Here is a 23,555-nt window from a genome sequence, read left to right as displayed (position 1 = left end):
CAGAATGGCTCAGGTGGGAAGGGACATCACAGCTCATCTACTCCAACCTCCCCACGGTGCCCAGGGACACCTCTCAACTAGACTCAACTGCTCAAGGCATCATCCAGCCTGGCCTTGAACATGGCCAAGGCAGGAGGCAGCCACAGCCTTCCTGGGCAGCTTATCCCAGGGTGCCACCACTCTCACACTGAAAAACATCTTCCTGCAATGCACTTTAGAGCTCCTCTGCCTCAGCTTCAAACCATTCCCCCTTGGTCTGTCTCTAGACACTCTCAGCAAATCACAGAATGTCTCTTTCAAGGTCCCTTCCAGCCCCTGACATGCACAGTCCCTCTGCAGCCTTCCTGAAGGATCTCTTCAGCTATTGGCAGGCAGCTCTAAGCTCCCCAGCCAGAGTCTTCTCTTCTCCAGGCTGCACACCCCCAGCTCCTTCAGCCTGTCCTCACAGCAGAGCTGCTCCAGCCCTTAGATCATCTTAGTGGCCTCCTCTGAACTCACTCCAGCAGCTCTGTGTCGTCCTTCTGCTAGGGACACCAGAACTGGATGCAGTATTGGAGCTGGGGGCCTCACAAGAGCAGAGTAAAGGGGCAGAATTCCCTCTCTTGCTCTGCTGGCCACACTGCTCTAACATAGCCTAGGATACACAGAGTCACAGAGACACCATCCAGGTTGGCAAGGTCCCTCACCATCACCAAGTCCAACCTAGAACCCTACTCTCCAAGATTCATCTTCAACCATAGCCCCAAGCACCACATCCAAACCACCCTGAAACACACCCAGGGTGGGTGACTCCACCACCTCCCTGGGCAGCTCATTCCAGTGCCTGACCACTCTCTCCATTAAAAACTTCTTCCTTATGCCAAATCAAACCTCCCCAGCCTCAGCTTGAGGCCATTCCTCCTTGTTCTGTCTCTAATTGCCTGTGAGAAGAGACAATTTGTCTTCTAGGCTCCTTAAGAACTGCAACCTCATCTTCAATTGGATAATCCAGATTTTGCTCATCACCTCCACTGACAGAGTAATTCCCAGCACACATCTGCCTTCTGGGCTGCAGGAGGGCACTCCTGGCTCCTGGAGAGCTGCTCAGCACCTAACACCCCCAAGACTCTTCCTTCAGAGCTACACTCAACCTAATCTGTGTGCCCAGCCTGGATTTGTGTCTGGGGTTGACCCGACCCAGCTGCAGCACCTTGCACTTTGATTTGCTGAACCTCATGCAGTTGGCCAACTCGAGTCAGAGGCAAGCAGCTGAGCTTTACAGAGACAGAGCTTTGGGTTTAATCATTACAAATGCAGCAAGACACAGGTATAAACTCCAAACATTTCAGCCACCTTTCACTTGATGGATAATTGTGATTATTTCCTGAGTGAATTCTCTTGATGGGTCACTGTCAACATTTTGTGTTACAGACTCCATGTGCTCAAACAGCGGATGGAAATTTTCCTTCCTCCTGCCAACAGCAACCAGATCATGCGACATCTGTCTCTCTGTAGTGTGACCAGAGGCAGTCCTAGAAGGAAAATGGGCAGGGATTCACTTCAGGAGAACTCATGAGAGCTGAAAGGCTTCAGACAGATCAGCAAAACACAACAGCAAAGTAAGAAAATTCGTTTCAGGAATAGAATCGAATCATAGAACGGTTTGGGTCGGAAGGGACCTCAAGGATCAGCCAGTCCCAACCCCCTGCCACAGGCAGGGACACCTCCCACTACAACAGGTTATAAAGAGATAAATGCCATGAAATGGAAATCTCTTCCCCTCCCCTCTTTTTTCCCCCCTCAATTAAAGAACTCCCAAGGAAGAAAAAGCTACAATAAAAATACAAAGAGATACAACTACAACCTCAGGAAACTGCTTCAGTGGTGCACTTGACAGTAACTGAGTCAATTTTAACACTTGCTTAATCTAGATTAGCAGCTAAAACAGGTAAATGAAGATGCTGATGTGCCTCTAGAGTGTCATTCTGAAAGGCAGTTGTCACAGCATCACAGGATGGGTTGGGAGGGATCTCCAAAGGTCATCCAGTTCAGCTTCCCCGCAGCCAGCACAGAATGGTTTAGGTTGGAAGGGATCTCAAAGCTCAGTCAGTTCCAACCCCCTGCCATAGGCAGGGACACTTCCCACTAGAACAGGTTACTAAGGACTCATCCAGCCTGGCCTTGAACACCTCCAGGGAGGTTGTGGAGCACAGAATCGCCCAATGTGATCTTTGATCACATTGGGCGATTCTGTGCTCCACAACCTCCCTGGGCAACCTGTGCCAGTGTCTCACCACCCTCACTTCTTCCCAACATCAAAGATCACACTGGGTGATTCTGTGCTCCACAACCTCCCTGGGCAACCTGTGCCAGTGTCTCACTACCCTCAATTCTTCCTAACATCCAATTTAAATCTTCCCTCTTCCACTTCAAACCCATTCCTCCTCCTCCTGTAATCACAAGATCTTGTAAATAGTCCCTCCCCAGCAGGGACATCCTCCACTAGATCAGGCTGCTCAGAGTCCTGTCAAGTCAGACCTTAAATATCTCTAGGGTTGAGGTCTCAACTCCCTCCCTGGGCAACCTGTTGCAGTGTTGCAGCAGCCTCCTGGTGCACAACTTGTTCCTCACAGCCAATCTCAATCTGCTCTGCTCTCATTTCAAACCACTACCTTCATCCTGTCCCTGCAGACCTTTGCAAACAGTCCCTCTGCAACCTGCTTGCAGGTCCTGGCAGGCTGCTCTTAGGTGTGCCTGGAGCCTTCTCTTCCCCAGGCTGCACACTCCCAGCTCTGAGCCTGTCCTCACAGCAGAGGTGCTCCATAGCCCTGATCTTTGTTTATAAGGAGCTAAGAATTGTCAGGAACAGCTCAGAGCTGTTAAAATCTCCTGGCAGCTCTGGGAACTGAACCATCACTTGAGCCTAGGGAAGCAGCTTTCAGGTGGCAATGTGAGAACCTCAGGACGTGCTGAGCATCTTTATGTCAGATTTTACTCATTCTAAGTAAATTTATGCCCCAAATGGTTGCACTGCTGCTTAAGAATTGTTTTGACAAGGAAGCTTAACACTTGAACAATCCTGCTGTTCCTGTTGCAAGGAAAATCCTTCTCATTTGGAAAGATTGAGGACTTGAGGCCCGTGTAAAAGCTTTCAGAACAAAGAGTGTTTGCTGCCTGCTCTGCAATGTGCCTCCCCAGCCTGGATTTGAAGAAAACAAGGATTTTAAAATGAAATTATCAGAATTAGCCTCTAGCAGGTGCCAGAAGTCGTAGAATCAGGCAGGGTTGGAAGGGACCACAAGGATCAGCCAGTTCCAACCCCCCTGCCATGCCCAGGGACACCCTACCCTAGAGCAGGCTGCACACAGCCTCAGCCAGCCTGGCCTCAAACACCTCCAGCCATGGGGCCTCAACCACCTCCCTGGGCAACCCCTGCCAGCCTCTCACCACTCTCCTGCTCAACAACTTCCTCCTCAAGTCCAGTCTGAAGTCCTCTATTTACCCTCAAATCAACTGGAAATAAATATATGCTGAAGCCAATCCAAACAGTCTCAGCTGTAGATGATCTAAACTCTCTACCTGCTTAGAGAAGAAGTGTTCACAGCTGAGTTCCTCTGAGGCAGGTGTGTGTTAAATGCCTCCAGCAAGCACCAGGAATATTCCCACTTGGCAGCTTCTGTAAAATTACTGCTTTCACCTTTATAAAATGCCCAATATTTAGCACTTTTGGGTGTGGAAACAAGCCTGCCACACGTGGAACTAGCTGCAAGCAATGCAGTAGTGTCTTCAGCCTGTAAGTAATTACCATGCCCACTGTGCATGACTTGCAAGAAGAGCAGCAAGAGGCTACTAGACCCAGGAATCATCTTAGCAGCTTGCAATAAAACCCAGCAATCATTATTCTCTTTTAATTCTCTCCTCTGGAAGTTAAAAGCTTGTGCTGGCCTGAGGAGGGTCATTACTCCACTTCCCTTGCCCTCACTCTTTAATATTATCCCCTTATGTGCAGATATTAACTGGTCTTTGTAACTCTCCCTTGTATTAGATGTTCCTGAAACACTGGGAAAGGGAAATCAAGTTGATATTGCTCTTTCATTTGGGACAAGAGGCCAAACACCTTTTGGAATGAGAGCTGAGCAGTTTGGAAGGGAAGCTCATCACCTCCAGAAGGGATTACTGCCAGTACAGGACATTCCTGCCTGCAACAGGAAGGCAACAACACAGAGCAGCCTGCAAAAAAACCCTAGCTGCTTATTCTACCACCTATCCACCACCTAAATACCTTCCATAGTATCACCACCTCTTCTCCCCCTCCCAGTTCTGCCAGCACCGTGAGTGCTAAAAGGCAACCACAGCCACTAGAGGATTTTTTGAGCTGTTGGCTTTGCTCTGTTTGGGATCTTTGCTTTTTGGTTCAGTTTTCTGGGGTTGATTTGAGGTTTTTTTGTGTGCTGTGGGTTTTTTCTGGTGGTGGTGTTTAATTGTTTGGGAGTTTTCAGCCTTCTTGTTGTATTTTGTCCTTTTTGATCTTTGTTTGGGGGTTTGTTTGGAGGGGTGGAAGGTGTGTGCTCATCATGGGTGGGGGGGGTTAGGTTTTTAGTTTGGGTTAGGCTTTGTTTTATTGTGGGGTGGAGATTTTTGGTTGGTTTGGGTTTTTTGTGGGTTCATGTTTTCTTTTAGGGGGGAGGATGCAGTGTTGGCTTCCTTCCTCCTTTCACTTCCTCTCCCTTCCTTTCCCTTCCTCTACCCTCCTTCCCTTCCTCTCCCCCTTTCCCTTCCTCTGCCTTCCTCCTTCCTCATTTTCCTTTCCTCTGCCTTTCATCTCCTTCCTCCCTTTCCCTCCCTTCCCTTCCTCCACCTTCCTCCTCCCTCCACCTTCCTTTCCCTTCCTCTCCCCCTTCCTCCTCCCTCCACCTTCCTTTCCCTTCCTTTGCCTTCCTCCCTTTCTGTTCCTCCACCTTTCTCCTTCCTCACTTTCCTTTCCTCTGCCTTTCATCTCCTTCCTCCCTTTCCCTTCCTTCCTTTCCCTTCCTCCCTTTCCACAGTATCACACTATCACCAAGGTTGGAAGAGACCCCATAGACCAAGTCCAACCTGTTACCACAGAGCTCAAGGCCAGACCATGGCACCAAGTGCCACGTCCAATCCTGCCTTGAACAGCTCCAGGGACGGCGACTCCACCACCTCCCCGGGCAGCCCATTCCAGTGGCCAATGACTCTCTCAGGGAAGAACTTTCTCCTCACCTCAAGCCTGCCTTCCTTCCTTTCCCTTCCTCCACCTCCCTCCTCCCTTCCTTTCCCTTCCTCTGCCTTCCTCCTCCCCTTTCCCTTCCTCCACCTTCCTCATCCTTGTTCCCTTTCCCTTCCTCCCTTCCCCTTCCTCCATCTTCCTCCTTTCTCACTTTCCCTTCCTCCCTTTCCCTTCCTCCCTTCCTCTCCACTTTCCTCCCTCCCTCTCCCTTCCCCGTCCCTGGAAGTAGGCTGTAAATCTCCAGCCAAGTTAACCCCTGATACCAACTAAAAGGACAAGCCTTAGAGGCTGCCCTGACCATGCCTGCCAAACAAACTGCTCTTTCCTCCAAGATTCACCAACTGCCAAGAGCCAGGAAGAGGGGAAGAAGCAGAGGGAAAGCCATACCTGTACTTGGTCACCATCTTCTTCATATCCACTTTGATCGTGAGCCGCTCCCTCCTACAGCTGACATCTGTCACTTTCCCATCTGAAACGATATGACTTGGATCATGTTGGCTACCAGAGGCACCTACTTTCTTCCTGATTTCCCCTTCACTCCTTACTCTCTCCTTGGCTTTGTGTTTAAGAGCTCTCAGATCACCGTGCAGTTTGGAGGAGTTAAGACAAGCATTGCAGCCCTTCTTGGAGGCGTATTTCTCGGGGAGCTCAAGGTGCCCTTCAGTCCTCCTTGCTCTTCCACCACTTAAGCACTCTAACTCTTTGCTGTTCCGGGCCCCCTTAGAGCCATATTTCTGCTCTTCCTGCTTCACATACTTCAGAGCTCTCTCCTCTGAAGAAGGCTGCTCCCCATCCGGGTGCCTGCGCCGTTTGTGACTGTACTCATAGGCTATCTTGGGGCCAGAGCCCTCCGAGTAGTCCCTTGGGGCCGGGCGGTGGGACTGGAGGCCCAGATTCCTGTGCTCCTCCTTTTCTAGGTAGGGTGGAAAAGAACGTTCTTGCTTCCACTTGGCATTCCTTGCTACATCTCCACCGTCATACCTCTCCACTTCTGGAGCCCTTTTGGACGTCTGCCCATACTCTCTGTAATCGTGATCTTCAGGATACCTGTGTTGACATAAAGCAATTTACACTTGCACTAGAGAAGAAAGTGAGAACTTATGTGTGCAGAATGTTGGACAGCAGAATGCGTGGCAAGTTAACCCATAATCCCTCAGGCCAAGGTACAGATGTGCAGGGGCTCTTAAGAGGGAAATAAAATCCTTTCACACTCTAAGCCAGCAATAGGACTTACTTAAAAGACAAATACTTCACTACCACCAGTCGCCCATAATTAAACTACAAAGTGGCCAACGTGTCTCAAGGTGGATATCTTCAACTATAATGAAAACAGACTTTCACTTGAGGCTTTACACCACATTTACCCAGGGTTTAAGTATTTTATTCCTATACCTCTTCTGTAAAGAGCTCCTGGCCGTAAACTCATCAGAAACTCTTCTGGGTGACTGACCATACTTCTCTTCGTGTAACCTCTGGTGCCTCAAGTCCTCTTCCTGCCATTTCCTGTCAAGCTTGCACGAAGCCTCTAAGGGTCTATGAAAAGGTTTCCCTCCTTTCTCATTGCCAGCAGCTTTGTAGTGCTCGAAGGGGTATCTGTCTTCCGCCTTGTGCTGGTAGAACGGCCGCTCGTGCTCTTTGTAAGGCGTCTCCGCGTACTTGGCTGGCAACTGGCACCTCCTGGTGCCTTCAGTTCTCTCTGATGAGCGTGTTCTGTAGGGCTTATGACTGTAGGAGTCTTCCATGGGAATTCTCTTCAGGTTTGGGGAGGGTGATCTGCGTTCGTACATCCTGTGGTGGTTGTTTGCGTGAGGCGCGAACCTGGCGTTGCTTTGTCCGTACTTCTCGTCTTCAGCTCTCCAAGGCACAGGCTTCTTTGGGTCCTTACGAAAGCTTTTATAGTCACAGTCATAATTACCATGAGCATGCCTTGGCCTGTGGTGCTCTGGACTCCTGAACGCTGGAGATAAGGATCTAAGGGCAAAAAAAACATCAGTCACAGTTCAGGAGTTCCATAAAACCAAAGAGACCTCTTCAGGAGAAAGTCAGTTCATGGAATCAAGCAGGTTGGCAGAGAGCTCCAAGCTCAGCCAGCCCAACCTAGCACCCAGCCCTGCCCAACCAACCAGACCATGGCACTAAGTGCCCCAGCCAGGCTTGGCTGCAACACCTCCAGCCACAGCCACTCCACCACCTCCCTGGGCAGCCCATTCCAGTGCCAATCACAGGCATTGGAACAGGCTGCCCAGGGGGGTTGTGGAGTCTTCCTCTCCGGAGATACTCAAGACCTGTCTGGATGTGTTCCTGTGTGAGCTGCTCTAGGTCTTGCTGCTCTGACAGGGAGGTTGGACTGGATGAGCTTTGGAGGTCCCTTCCAGCCCCTGACATTCTGTGATTTGCCTGAAGAGTTCACTCTGTGGAAGTGTTCATAGTAAAAGCACCCACTCGAGATAGCAGCAAGACAATCACTTTTCTCTCTTGGCTTCTTCTCATTTCAGACTACAAACTTCTTACATAAGAAGTTGCCACTACATTGAAAGCAACTGCTACACACATTTTCACACCTGCAGCATTCCCTTCAGTGCCAAGAGGAAAAAAGGGGAAGGGAAAAACCACAGGGAAAAAAAATGGAGGGGAGAAGAAAAAAAAACACAGAGGAAAAAATGGAGGGGAAGGATAAAAAAGCAGATAAAAAAGTTGGAAGGGAAGGAAAAAAAACAGAGGAAAAAAAGAAGGAAAAAGGCAGAGAAAAAAGCAGAGAAAAATCTGGAGGGGAGGGAAAAAAGCAGAGAAAAATCTGGAGGGGAGGGAAAAAAGCAGAGAAAAATCTGGAGGGGAGGGAAAAAAGCAGAGAAAAATCTGGAGGGGAGGGAAAAAAGCAGAGAAAAATCTGGAGGGGAGGGAAAAAAGCAGAGAAAAATCTGGAGGGGAGGGGAAAAAGCAGAGAAAAATCTGGAGGGGAGGGAAAAAAGCAGAGAAAAATCTGGAGGGGAGGGAAAAAAGCAGAGAAAAATCTGGAGGGGAGGGAAAAAAGCACAGAAAAAAATGGAGGGGAGGGAAAAAAGCAGAGAAAAATCTGGAGGGGAGGGGAAAAAGCAGAGAAAAATCTGGAGGGGAGGGGAAAAAGCACAGAAAAATCTGGAGGGGAGGGAAAAAAGCACAGAAAAAAATGGAGGGGAAGGAAAAAAGCACAGAAAAAATGGAGGGGAAGGAAAAAAGCACAGAAAAAAATGGAGGGGAGGGAAAAAAGCACAGAAAAAAATGGAGGGGAGGGAAAAAAGCACAGAAAAAAACGGAGGGGAGGGAAAAAAGCACAGAAAAAAATGGAGGGGAGGGAAAAAAGCACAGAAAAAAATGGAGGGGAGGGAAAAAAGCATCTGAAAGTTGGAGAGAAAAACAGGGGAAGGAAAAATGCATAAGAAAAAGTGGTGGGGAAAAGGCATATAAAAAATTGGAGGGACAAAAAGGGGAAGGAAAAAAGCAAATGAAAATTGCATGGATAAAGAGGGAAAGGAAAAATATATATAAGAACTGGAGGGACAAAAAGGGGAAGAAAATGAAGCCACCTGTTAAAGAGTTTTAAGCCAGAATCTCCTGAAACAAAGGTGAACAAAAGCACAATCCACTTGCAAGAACCAGAAAGTAATTTACAGAGTGGCAGAGGCTGGAAGGGACCTCCACAGCTCAGCCAGTCCAACCCCACCCTGCTAGAGCAGCAGCACCCAGAGCAGCTCACACAGGAACACATTCAGGCAGCTCTTGAATATCTCCAGAGAAGGAGACTTCACAGCCCCCCTGGGCAGCCTGTGCCAGGGCTCTGGCACCCTCATAGGGAAAAATTCCTCCTCATGTTTCCATGCAACTTCCTGTGCCTCAACTCCCATCCATTGCCCCTTGCCCTGGCATTGGGCATCACCCAGCAGAGCCTGGCTCCAATCCTCTTGGCACTCAGCCTGTACATGTTTCTATACATGAATGAGGGCAGACCTCAGGCTCCTCTGTTCCAAGTTCCAAGCCTCAGATTCCTCAGGCTCTCCTCGTAAAGAAGATCTTCTACTGCCTTCATCATTTTTGTGGTTCTGTGCTGGACTCTCTCAAACAGTTCCCTGAGGTCCTTCTTGACCTGAGGGGCCCAGAACTGGATCCCAAGCACAAACACAAGCTGGGGGAGGAGTGGCTCAAGAGCAGTCTGGAGGAGAAGGCCTTGGGGGGGGATCAGTTGATGCCAAAGTGCCCAGGAGCCAGCAGCCCAGTGGTCACTTGAGATACCTTCCAACCTAAACCATTCTATGCTAAGATTCTAAATCAGGTTATCCAGAGCCCCACCCAGCCTGGCCTTAAAACCTTCTAGGAATGGTAGTTCCAAGTCCCATGCAAGCTGAACAAAGTTCTTAGCAGACAGCAAAACTTCAACATGTCCAGTTTCAAAACAAAGCTAACAATTCTCAGCTGGGGAAAAAGTGGAGATGTTCAGTTTGGAAAACAAATCCACTACAAAATACACTTCACAAATTGCAGTCCTGGCTGCAGGTTCCTTTCTTTGTTTCCTGCAAGCTTTAAGACCTAAGTATAAGTTTTATAGAGATCTACATTTCAGCACTTGACTTAGAGAGAAATATTTACCTTGGTTTCCACCGTGGTGATCTTGATCTGGATCTTGTCATCTTTTCTTAGGTGTTATCAGGAGTTTCTTGAGGCTGTAAAAATGATACAAGTTTACTTTAGAGAATCACAGAATCAGGCAGGGCTGAAAGGGAGCACAAGGAGCAGGCAGTGCCAACCCCTGCCATGCCCAGGGACACCCTACCCTAGAGCAGGCTGCACACAGCCTCAGCCAGCCTGGCCTCAAACACCTCCAGCCATGGGGCCTCAACCACCTCCCTGGGCAACCCCTGCCAGCCTCTCACCACTCTCCTGCTCAACAACTTCCTCCTCACCTCCAGCCTCACTCTCCCCACCTCCAGCTTTGCTCCATTCCCCCCACTCCTGACACTCCCTCACAGCCTCAAAAGTCCCTCCCCAGCTTTTTTGGAGCCCCCTGCAGATGCTGGAAGGCCACAAGAAGGTCCCCTGGGAGCCTCCTCTGCTCCAGCCTGCACAGCCCCAACTCTTTCAGGCTGTGCTCACAGCAGAGCTGCTGCAGCCTCTCAGCATCCTCCTGGCCCTTGTCTGATAACAGAACCTCACTGCAAATTGCATTAGATCCTTCCAAGCTGGGGTGAGGCACGTTCTTAGGTTGTTATTTTAAGACAAATAACTCTTTCCACAGTACCCCAGAATGTTAGGGGTTGGAAGGGACCTCCAGAGATTATCCAGTCCAACTCCCCCTGCCAGAGCAGCATCCCCTAGGGCAGCCTGCACAGGAATGCATTCAAGAGGGTTTTGAATGTCTTCAGAGGAGACTCCACAGCCTCTCTGGGCAGCCTGTTCCAGGGCTCTGGCACCCTCACCCTAAAGAAGAGTCTCCTTGTGTTGAGGTAGCACCTCCTGTGTCCCAGCTTGTAGCTGTTGTTCCTTGCCCTACCACTGGGCACCACCACTAAGTGCCTGGCACCTGCATCTTGACCCCTACCCCTCAGATATTTATGGAGATTGATCAGATCCCCCCTCAGCCTTCTCTCCAGACTAAACAGCCCCAGGGCTCTCAGTCTTTCCTCGCAGCAGAGATGCTCAAGTCCCCAAATCATCCCCATAACTCTCCCTTGGCCACTCTCCAGCAGGTCCCTGTCTCTCTTGAACAGAGGAATCCAAAACTGGACACAGTATTCCAGGTATGGCCTCACCAGGGCAGAGCAGAAGAGGAGAAGAACTTCCCTAGCCCTGCTGGACACACTTCTCTCAATGTATGCCCAGATGCCATCGGCTCGGTTGGCCACAAGGGCACACTGCTGGCCCATGCAGCACTTGCTGCCCACCAGCACTCCAGGCAGCTGCTTTCCAGCAGGACGACTCCAGTCTGTACTGGTGCCTGCTGTTTTTCCTCTCCAGATGCAGGACCTTGCCCTTGTTCTTACTGAACTTCATGAGGTTCCCCTTCCCCCAGCTCTCAGCCTGTGCAGGTCTGGCTGGATGGCAGCACAGCCTGACAGGCATCAGCCACCCCAACCACTTGGGTGTCCTCCACAAACCTGCCGAGGGTCCACTCAGTCCACTCCCATCCAGGTCATTGAGGAAGATGCTGAACAAAACTGGACCCAGCACTGATCCCAGGGGAACAGCAGCAACCCACCTCACACCCCAATCATCCAACCCACTGTCCTTGAGCTCATCTATGAGGATGCTACAGGAGATGACACAAAAGCCTTGCTGAAGCCAAGACAGATGATGCCCACTGCTCTCCCTCCATCGAACCATTTAACCACGCAGGCTATCAGAGCAGCCAAGAAAGACTTCCCCTTAGTAAATCCATGCTGGCTGCTCCTGATGACCTTCCTTTCCTAACTGCTGAGCTCAAGACACAGCTTGTTTTCTGGATTGAAATGCAAATATTTGACCATTGCTCCCTTTTAATCTCCATTCTGTAAAGCCATCTATTTGCCCTGCTTCAGAACATCCATCACCTCACCAGCAAGCTGCAGCAACTAAAACCATCATCAGGTCACTGTTCACACAAACTGAAAGCCACAGATGATGGAGAGGGGAGACAACCAGCTTCAAAAATAGATTGACAAAGAGGAATGGTTTTCTGCATCAGGATCTGCAGGGGGCTACGAGAAAGCTGGGGAGAGACTTTGAAGGCCCTCAGGGAGTGAAAGGACTGGGGAGAATGGAGCAAAGCTGGAGTCAGCCTGGATGTTAGGAAGAAGTCCTTCAGCATGAAGGTGGTGAGAGCCTGGAGCAGGTTGCCCAGGGAGGTGGTGGAAGCCTCATCCCCCTGGAGGTGTTTAAGGCCAGGCTGGATGAGGCTCTGGACAGCTTGATCTAGTGTGAGGTGTCCCTGCCCATGGCAAGGGGGTTGGAACTGCCTGATCCTTGTGGTCCCTTCCAACCCTGACTGATTCTATGATCAAGTTCAGAACATAACTTCACACTCTGAGATTTTCACATGGTTACAGACCTGCTGTGAGCTTTAACTGCCCCATCAAGTCTGAACTCATCACCAGACACTTCATCCAAATAAAGGCACCTCAAAAAAGATCACTTATCATTTTTGACATTTCATTTGTTAACAACCTACTACCTAGGCACACATTTAAATGCACTGCTGCTGAATGCTGGGAGCACCTCTGGGCATCCCTCCTCATAAAACCTATTGAAGAGGGAGAAAAGTCTCAGTGATATCTTCCCTCCTTGTTTGGTCTATGGCAAAAAGATGCCAGAAACTTGGAAAACAGTGACAAATTCACCAGTATTGTGATTGCAGAATAAGAATGGAATGATCATTTACTATGCAGGTTCAACAGGGCTCTGGGCAGCCTGATCTAGTGGAGGATGTCTCTGCTGACTGCAGAGGAGGTTGGACTGGACAACCTTTGGAGGTCCCTTCCATGCTTCTGTGACTAAACCAGAGTGACTATGACCAGGTAACAGGTTGGAATTTCAACCACATACCCACACCTACAGCTCCTAATAACCACCAGATCACAGAATCAACCAGGCTGGAAGAGAGCTCCAAGCTCAGCCAGCCCAACCTAGCACCCAGCCCTGCCCAACCAACCAGACCATGGCACTCAGTGCCCCAGCCAGGCTTGGCTGCAACACCTCCAGCCACAGCCACTCCACCACCTCCCTGGGCAGCCCATTCCAGTGCCAATCACTCTCTCTGACAACAACTTCCTTATAACATCCAGCCTAGACCTCCACTGCCACAGCTTGATACTGTGTCCCCTTCTTCTGTTGCTATGGTCTGGTTGGTTGGCCAGGGCTGGGTGCTAGGTTGGGCTGGGGGAGCTTGGAGGTCTCTTCCAATCTGGTTGATTCTGTGACTTAATTAGAAGCTGTTAGGTTATAGGTTGGACTCAATGATCTCAAAGGTCTTTCCCAACCTGGTCAATGCTGTGATTCTGTGATCTCTGGAGGTCCATCCAGTCTGTGATTCTGTGCATTTGGTTCAAATCTCTCATGTCTAGTGTTAACTATTTGCTCTGCAGCAAATCTTTCCATGTTACAGCACGTGAAGTTCTAAAGAAGTCCTGCATGGGACAGTGAAACAAAAACCCCAACCCCTGAAGCACCCCAAAGACAAAATATTTGTTCCCTGAAGTTTCAAATATGAAGTCAGCATAGCCACATAGCTCATAAAGGCATATACCTGAGGACTGCATAGCAAGAATCAACCTCAGCCCCAATGGTTGCAGAAGCCTGAAGCACAGAATGCTCCAGGGAGACCTCAGAGCTGCCTTTTGATATCTGAAGGGGACCCACAGGCAGGCTGGGGAGGGACTGTTTAGAAGGGATTGGAGTGATAGGACAAGGGGCAGTGGTTTGGAAATTGGAGCAGGGCAGAGTTAGGTTGGACAGCAGGAAGAAGTCCTGCACAGTGAGAATGATGAAATCCTGGCACAGGCTGCCCAGGGATGTGCTTGAGGCCCCAGCCCTGCAGACATTCAGGCTCAGCCTGGATGTGTCCCTGGGCAGTGTGATCGAGTCAGAGGTGTCCCTGCTGCCTGCAGGGGGCTGGACGAGATGACTTTTGATGCTCCCTTCCAACCCAGTGCCATCTCTGACTCTGTGAATCTGATGCTTGGGTTAAATATTATCTTTCACAGAGCAGTAATACTGTGACTAAAATACTTTATTTCTCACCCACAAAACCACACCTCACTAATCCCAACAGCAGTTCAGGCAGAAACACAGACACACATCCCCTGGCTTGCCAAAGAGCTGCACATCCTGCAAGCTTCCAAGAGCCACACCAGCCTCTGCCCTTGTACACTTTCAAAAGTGTTAGCACTTCACATGTTGTCCAAATTCTTGTTTCCTACCTTCCCTTCTCAAATCTATCTTTCACCTTCAACTGACTGTGCCAACACAGTCCAGCTGACTGGACAGGGCTGGGTGCTAGGTTGGACTGGATGAGGTTGGAGGTCTCTTCCAACCTGCTTCATTCTATGAAATATTGCTCTCCTCAGACCCCATCTGCATTCCTGGGGGCAGTTCTGCAGCCCCCAATGCAAGCAGGACAGTCCAGAGGAGGTCACCAAGATGCTCAGAGGGCTGCAGCAGCTCTGCTATGAGGACAGGCTGAGCTGGGGCTGTGCAGCCTGGAGAAGAGAAGACTTGGGGGAGACCTTGGAGTGGCCTTCCAGTGTCTGAAGAGGGCTGCAGGAAGGCTGGGGAGGGACTATTGACAAGGTCTGGGAATGAGAGGAGGAGGAGGAATGGGTTTAAACTGGCAGAGGGGAGACTGAAACTGGATGTTAGGAAGAAGTTGTTTGCAGTGAGGGTGGTGAGACACTGGCACAAGTTGAGGGTGGTGAGACACTGGCACAGGATTCCCAGGGAGGTGTTCAGCACCAGGTTGGAAGAAATTCTTTATAGTGGGGGTGGTGAGACACTGGCACAGGTTTCCCAGGGAGGTATTCAACACCAGGTTGGATGAGGTCTTGAGCAACCCATTCTAGCAGGAGGCATCCCTGCCTATAGTGGGGGGGTTGGAACTGGTTGACCTTCGAGATCCCTTCCAAGCTAAACCATTCTATGACTCTATAATGAGAGATTCCTTATTCTATTAAGCCTACCAAAGGCATGAGGGCTGGGACAGCACATCCTACATCTTGCCTGGGGATAAAGAGGACTGCTATAATCTCCAAGGAAGACAACTCCTTTTGTTCAGTGGAAAGAAAGTGTTCATTTGTTCCAACGTGCCCCACGCAAGACGATTTCCTCACAGCCGGCTCCAGGGTGCGACACGCCACAGACAAAAGGCAGCAGCCAGCCCCTAACAAGGCTCCCACTGTAATATCAGCCTGTAAACATACTGCTAAATTCAGGCTTAAATAACCTCAGAGATCCAGGGGTTCATAGATTGGTTTAGGTTGGAAGGGACCTTGAAGATCAGCCAGTTCCAACTCCCTGCCGTAGGCAGCGACACCTCCCACCAGCGCAGGCTGCTCAAAGCCTCATCCAACCTGGCCTTGAACACCTCCAGGGAGGGGACATCCACACCTCTCTGGGCAACCTGTGCCAGTCTCTCACCACCCTCACTGCAAAGAACTTCTCCCTAATCTCCAGTCTCAATCTGCCCTCCTCAAGCTCCAGTCCATTCCCTCTCATCCTATCACTGTGAGCCCTTGCAGCAAGTCCCTTCCCAGCCCCCTCTCAGGCACTGCCAGGCTGCTCGAAGGTCTCTCTGAAGTCTTCTCCAGGCTGAACAGCCTCAACTCTCTCAGCCTGTCCCCACAGGGGAGCTTCTGCAGCCCTCTGAGCATCTCCATGGCCTCCTCTGAACCCTCTCCAGCAGCTCCATGTCCCACTTCTGCTGGGGGGAGCCCAGAGCTGGAGGCAGTGCTGCAGGTGAGGGCTGAGCAGAGCAGACTGGAGGGGCAGAATCCCCTCCCTGTGCTGCTGCTCTCCCTGCTCTGGCTGCAGCCAGCACACAGCTGCCTCTGTGCTGCCAGCTGGGCACTTTGGCACCACCTGAAATGCATCTCATGCAGAACAGCAATATGGTTCCATACCAAAAGGAGCAGAGTGGTACCAGGTAGCAAGCCTGCCTGCTGTAGCCTTGAACCCAGTGAAGGCCCTGTGCTTCCAGAACAGCCACCTGAAAGGTCAAATCACACTGGAACAGATGTGCTGGGATCTGCTACCCTCTGGGTTCTGAATTCTGTCAGGTACTCCTGGGATGCTGTCACTGCAAGCACGAAGAGGTTCAGAGTGCTGCTTTCCTGTGTGCTGTGTTACAACAATAAGTGACTCATTGGAGGAGTTATCAGCCACAGTGCTTAGACAGTTTTTAAACATTAATGGGAACCTCAGCTTCTATTTTCTTTTCCTTGACTTTTGGAATTCCAATCAGACAAGCTTCCTCTCGGTAAAAATGGCCTCAAGCCTGCTGCCAGCTCTGCTTTGATTTCACCCTGGAGAGAGCAGTGCTGTGACAAGCACAAAACTTCTGTAGTAGCTGTCTTGTACCAACCTGGAAAGTCTCTCTCCAGAGAAGCAACTTGAAAATGACCAGAAACTGTGTGGAATGTGGGAACCTGGACACACAAAGCTTAGGCATTCTTAACACCTTGCTCTCCTGAAAACAACAATCTCCAAGCTCCCTGACTTTCTTCAGATTGCCATACCAGAAACCACAACTTACTGCAGCCATCTACCTGGATGGAGGGGAACTGAAGCTCTTCCTCATGCCAAGAGCCCCACACAGCAATCCCAAACAGCTGAAAGCTTACAAAGAGCATGGAGTGAAGAGTAGTTACCTCTCCTATGACACTGGACTGCTTCATGTGCTGTGGATTGCTTCACCTGTGTGATGGAGCAGGTCCAGAGGAGAGACACAGCAATCACCAGGCAGTTGCAACACCTCTGTTACAAGGACAGGCTGAGGGAGCTGGGGGTGTGCAGTCTGGAGAGGAGAAGGTTCTAAGGAGACCTTAGAGCAGCCTGCCAGGACCTGAAGGAGCTACAAGAGGGCCGCAGAGGACCTGTTCCCAAAGGCCTGCAGGGACAGGATGAGGGCTTGAAATGAGAGCAGATTTATAATGGATATGAGGAACAAGTTCTGCACCATGAGGGTGTTGGAACACTACAGAAGGTTGCCCAGGGAGGTAGTTGAGGCCTCACACCTGGAGGTAATTCAAAATCAGGCTCAACAAGGTTCTGAACAACTTTATGTAGTGGAGGATGTCCCTGTTCACTTGGACTGGATGACCTTTGGAGGTCACTTCCAGCCCAAATCATTCTATGATTCTGCTGATCATGGAAACAGCCTTGTGCAGGACACACAAAGAGTAGGTCCACAGCAGTAGTGGTCACCATCAAGGAGCTCTTCTCCCATTGCCCTTTCACCTGTAGCTCAAGGAGATGTCACTCCTCACTCCTTGGTAAGGGATTGCCCAACCACCTTTGCCACTGCCTCCCAAATCTTTCAGAGGGAGGGACAAGCAAATCTGTCACAAGCTGCACCTGCAGCAGGCAGGAAGACACTGAGAGCCTCGCAGGCAAATGCTCACAGTTCTCCCTCTGCCCAAAGCAGTTGCAAGCTTTTCACTGACTGTCTTCTAGGTGGGGATCAAATGGAAGCTGTGATGCATCAAAGCATGTCCTGCTGCAGTGTCTGTCGAGAAAAAGAAGCCAGGAATTGAGAGCTTCAGCACCAAGACAGCCAAGTACTTGACAGGAATAAATCAGCTACAAGCTCTGCTGCAATCCAGACTGAAAACAACCCAAACCAACCACCAACCAACCCACCCTAAAGACTGCAGCTGAGGGAGCCATTTACCCTATCCTTAAATGAAAAGCATGGCACTAGTGGCTTCTCTTGCAGGTAAACTGTAGCAGCTGATTCACAGGCTGAACGTGGCTCTCACTCCTGTCACTGTCCCAGGAGATCAGCCTGGCATGCTCTTGTTCACTCAGCTTCCAGGCAAACCATACTGCCTCCAACAGCAGACAACATAAGAACAGACAAACAGCAAAGCAGCCTGAAGGTTTCAGAACCTGCAAGGAGACTTCACATCTCCTTCAGCCAATGCTTCCCAGACTGGCCTGGCTATCATCACCTCAGGCAGAAGCTCCCTGATTATTCTGCTAAAGACCTTCAGCCTCCAAACCACAGCTCCTAAAGGGTTCCTTCATCCAGTACTCAAGCAGGGGCTGGAGGAACTGTGCCATGAAGTGTGCAGCACAAGGGAGCACAGGAAGGTTGGACTGGAGGAGGTCTCCTCCAACTGAGATGATTTCTGTGACAATCCTGCCCCATGCTCCAGCATCCTGCTTAGCTGCAGTCCTGCCAGCCCATGGAGGTGGCCCCCAACTCCAAGCACATGGCCTCAGGGCAGAACACATGTGAGAGTTTTGAGAAATATGAGCTAGAATTACTGTTTAAATCCACAACACAAACTCTGGCTGAAGCAGGTCAAACTCATCTGAGAGAACTGTAAACCACTGCCTCTTTTAAGCAAAATAACAGATCAGTGCAAATGACCTGCAGAGGGACCTGGCCAGCTGCATGGGTGGGCAAAGGCCATGGGATGAGACTGAACAAGGCCAAGGGCAGGGTTCTGCACTTTGGCCACAACAACCCCAAGCAGCACTGCAGGCTGGGGCCAGAGTGGCTGAGAGCAGGCAGGCAGAGAGGGAGCTGGGAGTACTGGGAGAGAGGAGCTGCAGAGGAGGCAGCAGTGCCCAGGTGGGCAGCAGAGCCAATGGCATCCTGGGCTGGCTCAGGAGCAGTGTGGGCAGCAGGACAAGGGAGGTTCTTGTGCCCACCCCTGTGCTCAGCACTGCTCAGGCCACCCCTGGAGTGCTGTGTCCAGTTCTGGGCTCCTCCATTGCAGAGAACTGCTGAGGTGCTGGAAGGTGTTTGGAGCAGGGCAGCAAGGCTGGGGAGGGGCCTGGAGCACAGCCCTGTGAGGAGAGGCTGAGGGAGCTGGGGGGGTGCAGCCTGCAGCAGAGGAGGCTCAGGGCAGAGCTCATTGCTGCCTGCAGGGAGGCTGTAGCCAGGTGGGGTTGGGCTCTGCTGCCAGGCAGACAGCAGCAGAAGAAGGGGACAGAGGCTCAAGCTGTGCCAGGGCAGGTCTAGGCTGGATGTTGTTAGGAAGTTGTTGTCAGAGAGAGTGATTGGCCCTGGAATGGGCTGCCCAGGGAGGTGGTGGAGTGGCTGTGCCTGGAGGTGTTGCAGCCAAGCCTGGCTGGGGCACTTAGTGCCATGGTCTGGTTGGTTGGGCAGGGCTGGGGGCTAGGTTGGGCTGGGGGAGCTTGGAGCTCTCTTCCAGCCTGCTTGATTCTATGATTCTATGCTGGCTTTGAACAGGTTGCATCCCAAGTGCAGGAATAGACAAACAGGCCTTATGCTTAGCAAGCAACCACTGATGTGGGGGCAGTATGCAGGCCCCACTCTCCTCCTCCTGCTCTACTGAAGAGACAGCTATGGGTATAAAAATGACTCTTCCCCTTTACAACCACACTACTCACAAAAGCAGGAGCCTGACTAAAGCAGACATTCTTCCTTAATGGATCACTCCAGAAATTCCTTGGGATGGACACAAAGTATTTCCCTGCCCCTGTGTATTGGAGCTAAAGAACAGAAATAACCAAGGAGATCTACTGAACATGTAGCTTAAGCACAGAGTGTGCTCCCATTTAAAACTGACCCATTTAATGACACTAATTAGCAGGCAATACCTCACCTTTGCAGAAAAACACACTGCAATGCCAGCTTGGAAAGGCTGAGCAGGACCAATCTGCCCCACGTAATGCATTTGGTATTTCACTGCCAAACAAATATAACCATTTTCCTTAAGACAAAGAAAGCACAACCCATAAACACACTGCTGAGCCATTTCTACAAGGCATTGGATTAGAGAGGCCTTTATTATTAGGAGAGACTTAAAAATGTCACAGCACCATCCCCAGCTGCTTCTTTCTGCCTAACACTTTCTAAGGGCTCCTACCATACTCCCAGAGACAAACCTACTCTGATCTAGGGCAGGGTGTCCCTGCCCATGGCAGGGGGGTTGGAACTAGATGGTCCTTGTGGTCCCTTCCAACCCTGACTGATTCTGTATCACAACTGCCTGCCTGCTGAAGGTTCTCCAACACATACAAACTGTGATGGAGATCACAGAATGGTTTAGGTTGGGAAGGATCTCAAGGATCATCCAGTTCAAACCCCTTGCCACAGGCAGGGACACCTCCCACTAGAACAGGTCACTCAAGGCCTCATCTGACCGGGTCCTTAACACCTCCAGGGAGGTTGTGGAGCACAGAATCACAGAATGTGATCTCTGATCACATTCTGTGATTCTGTGCTCCACAACCTCTCTGGGCAACCTGTGCCAGTGTCTCACCACTCTCACTTCTTCCTAACATCCACTTTTAATCTCCCCTCCCCACTCCTTCTCATCCTCTCATTACAAGACCTTGTCAATAGTCCCTCCCCAGGCCTCCTGTAGCCCACTTCAGATACTAGAAGGCCACTCCAAGGTCTCCTCAAAGCCTTCTCTTCTCCAGGCTGCAGAGCACCAACTTTTGTAGCCTGTCCTCAGAGCAGAGCTGCTGCAGCCCTCTGAGCATCTTCATGGCTTCCTCTGGACTCACACCAGCAGTTCCCTGTCAGTGCCTGCTGGATGAAGGCTCTCCACATACAAACTGTGATCATAGAATCATACAATGGTTTAGGTCAGAAGAGAGCTCCAAGTTCCCCCAGCCCAACCTAGCACCCAGCCCTGCCCAACCAACCAGACCATGGCACTCAGTGCCCCAGCCAGGCTTGGCTGCAACACCTCCAGGCACAGCCACTCCACCACCTCCCTGGGCAGCCCATTCCAGTGCCAATCACTCTCTCTGACAACAACTTCCTCCTAGCATCCAGCCTAGACCTGCCCTGGCACAGCTTCAGCCTCTGTCCCCTTCTTCTGCTGCTGGCTGCCTGGCAGCAGAGCCCAACCCCACCTGGCTACAGCCTACCTGCAGGCAGCTGCAGGCAGCAATGAGCTCTGCCCTGAGCCTCCTCTGCTGCAGGCTGCACACCCCCAGCTCCCTCAGCCTCTCCTCACAGGGTTCTGCTCCAGGCCCCTCCCCAGTCTTGCTGCCCTTCTCCAAACACCTTCCAGCACCTCAGCAGCTCTCTGCAATGGAGGAGCCCACAACTGGACACAGCACTGCAGGGGTGGCCTGAGCACTGTTGAGTACAGGGGTAGAAGAACCTGGAGATCTTTGGGTTCTCACATCAAGTCACAAAGCCACCAGAAAACCAAAAGCAACCCTTCACTGCCACACCGTGCCAGGTGGATGGGAAGCCCAGGCTGCCTTTGCCCTGCCACACCGTGCCAGGTGGATGGGAAGCCCAGGCTGCCTTTGCCCTGCCACACTGGAGAAGAAAGAACCTTGCTGGAAGACTCCCAAGCAAGAGCCTACTGCTACCTGAGAGGAAAAGCCACCTAAGTGCATGCATGCAACCAGGCTGCTGGGCAGCTTGCTTTGCCACCAGCCCTGCCTAGGTTACCTGCTGGCAGGGGAGCACCCAGCAGGAAGGCTGCAGCGCCATGCAGCCCGGCGCGGTGCGGCGCAGCGCGGGCGGACGGAGCCTCGGTGCGAGCGCTCTTACAAAAGCCGTGGCAGCAATACCAGTTCCTGTGCTGAAGGCAGATGTGGGGGAGTGCACGGACACTCGTTAGGACAGACAGCTGTTTATCAGGATGGCAGGGCGTGCCTCTGAAGGAAGCTAATTAATCTCAGCTCGCTCCATCGACACTTACACTACAGAAAACAGAGAATATATCCTCACAGCTTCTGAGGAGCTCTTCAGGCTACTGCAACGACGAAAAGCAAGGGGAAAGACTTAGTCATCCACATTCCCTGCTCTTCTCTCCCCAGCCCTGCATCTCCCAGCCTGACACAACGTGGCTTCCACCAGCAAAGATCCTTCCATGCCTTTCGCACAGCTCCTCCCGGCATCCTCCTCCTCCTCCATGCTCTTCCTCCAGCCGTCCACACCCAGCTCAACTTTCACTGAAGATTCACTTTTCCTTCAGGCCCAGAAACACAGCAGGTAGCAGGTAATTAAAACCTCCCAGCAATTGGAGTACCTTTTGTTTCGAACCCTTGCAATTCAGGAACCTGAAGCATGTTTGCAGGTGACTTGAGGCATTTAAGAACTGCAATTGGAAAAAATGAGGCATTGCTGTTCTGGATGGGGCTGAGCCGAGTGAGGAGAGATGCCTGTCACTGGTTCCTCCCAGGAGGTGCAGGAATATTTGTGCACACCCTACTGAACCAGCCAGAGGAGCATCACGGATTGGGTCAAATCGGCTCCAATTCAGCTCCCTTCCACTCGATCCCGAAAATAAACCCAACTGAGCCAACGACAGGCTAAAACTAAGCTCTGACTGCTGTGCAACCCCCGTACTGCTCTTACGAACGCACCACCTGGTGTAAATGTGTGTGTGACAAGACATAAAGGGCCAGGCAGGGGGGCGGGGGCTGCCAGCGACGCGGCTCGCCGGGAAGCACCAAGCCAGGGCGGCAGGGCGCTGACAGCCCCGCGGCCTCTCCTCGCCCCTGCCCCACGCCTCGCTGCTCGCCCTCCTAACCCTCTCCGAGTGTTTCAGCCGTTGGTAGGGTGCCGCAGCCCTCCCCCCCGCAGCAGGCAGGTATAGGCGGCACACCGGCGGGGACACACGTGGGGAGGGCTCGGGGTGCCGCTGCCCCAAGCTACCCAAGCGTCAGCAGATCCATGGCGGAGCTCAGCAGAATCCTCACTGACCTTCCGTCCCCAGGCAGCCGCCGCTGCCGGCCAACACCTCCTGGGTCAGCGGGCGAAAAGAAAGCGGCGCCTCCCACCCGCCTTCACCGCCTCCCCGGAGCCCCGGGCCGGGCAGACGGGCAGCCCCTCCAGCGGCCGCACCGTGGGGGCGGTGGAGCTCCATGCGCGCCGGCCCGGCGGAGCCCCCGGGGCTCGGCCCAGCCCGCTCCTTCCCGTCCGTCACACGGGGGATGGGCCCGTCCGGCGCCGGGGCGCGCAGGCGGCGCTGACAGGGACAATAACCGCCGCCGCCCCCGGGCCCCACACACCGGGCTCCGGCTCCGCCTACACCCACCGGCCAGACCCTGGCTTCGCCATTCCCCCGCTCCACACGGGGCCTCACCAGGCCCCGCCGAGGCCACGGGGCCGCCGCAGCGCCCTGCACTCACCGCCAGCGAGGCTGCTGCCGGGGCTGCTGCCGGGTCCGCCGCTGGGATGGCTGCGGGCGCCGCCGCCGCCTGCCGCCGCCGCGCCTGGAGCAGGTGCCCGCTGCGGAGGCGGGGCGGGTCTGGCCGGGCCGCGCCGGGCGCAGCTGCTCCCGCGGGCGCGGCGCAGAGAAAGGGCGGGCGGAGGACGGGCGCCCCGGAAGGGGAGGAGCGGGCGCGGCTGGGCGGCGGCGGCGGCGGCGGCGGAACCTCCCCCTCCGCCCCTCGGGGCCGCGCCGCCGCCTCCGGCCCGCTGCGAGTCGCCCCGGAGGCGGCGGTCGCCTGCGCGGGCTGGGCGCCGTGAAAGGCAGGCGGCTGCAGCTCGGTTACTCGTTCCCGGCTACGGCAGCGCAGAGAGGACGGGGCGGGCCGTGGCCCTTCTGGGGTGTACTGAGGGCTCCGGGGCCCCTCAGCCACAAGTCCCCGTGAAAAGCAGTCTCCTCCCGCGGCGCTCCCGCTGGGCGCTTCTCGGGAGCGGGAATGGGCTGTG

The 23,555-nt window shown here is 52.4% G+C and overlaps 1 protein-coding gene across 2 annotated transcripts in view; it reads right to left on the bottom strand.

Annotated features, from left to right (window-relative positions):
* Positions 1-23,116, bottom strand: part of BCLAF3 (BCLAF1 and THRAP3 family member 3) — a 45,591-nt gene extending 22,475 nt beyond the window's left edge. For both annotated transcript variants that reach the window (XM_064152034.1, XM_064152035.1), the window contains exons 1-5: positions 23,030-23,116; positions 9,851-9,924; positions 6,623-7,201; positions 5,618-6,277; positions 1,333-1,511 (exon numbers count right to left, since the gene is read on the bottom strand). In XM_064152034.1, the coding sequence (XP_064008104.1) occupies positions 1,333-1,511; positions 5,618-6,277; positions 6,623-7,201; positions 9,851-9,891 (1,459 nt within the window). In that variant the 5' untranslated portion in view covers positions 9,892-9,924; positions 23,030-23,116. The remainder of the gene's footprint in view (positions 1-1,332; positions 1,512-5,617; positions 6,278-6,622; positions 7,202-9,850; positions 9,925-23,029) is intronic.
* Between the last annotated feature and the right edge of the window lie 439 nt (positions 23,117-23,555).

The sequence above is a fragment of the Pogoniulus pusillus genome, chromosome 12 (assembly GCF_015220805.1).
Source record: "Pogoniulus pusillus isolate bPogPus1 chromosome 12, bPogPus1.pri, whole genome shotgun sequence".
In the NCBI taxonomy this organism is placed as follows: Eukaryota; Metazoa; Chordata; class Aves; order Piciformes; family Lybiidae; genus Pogoniulus; species Pogoniulus pusillus.
The sequence above is the reverse complement of the archived record's forward strand: the minus strand, read 5'-3'. Positions and strand labels throughout refer to the sequence as shown.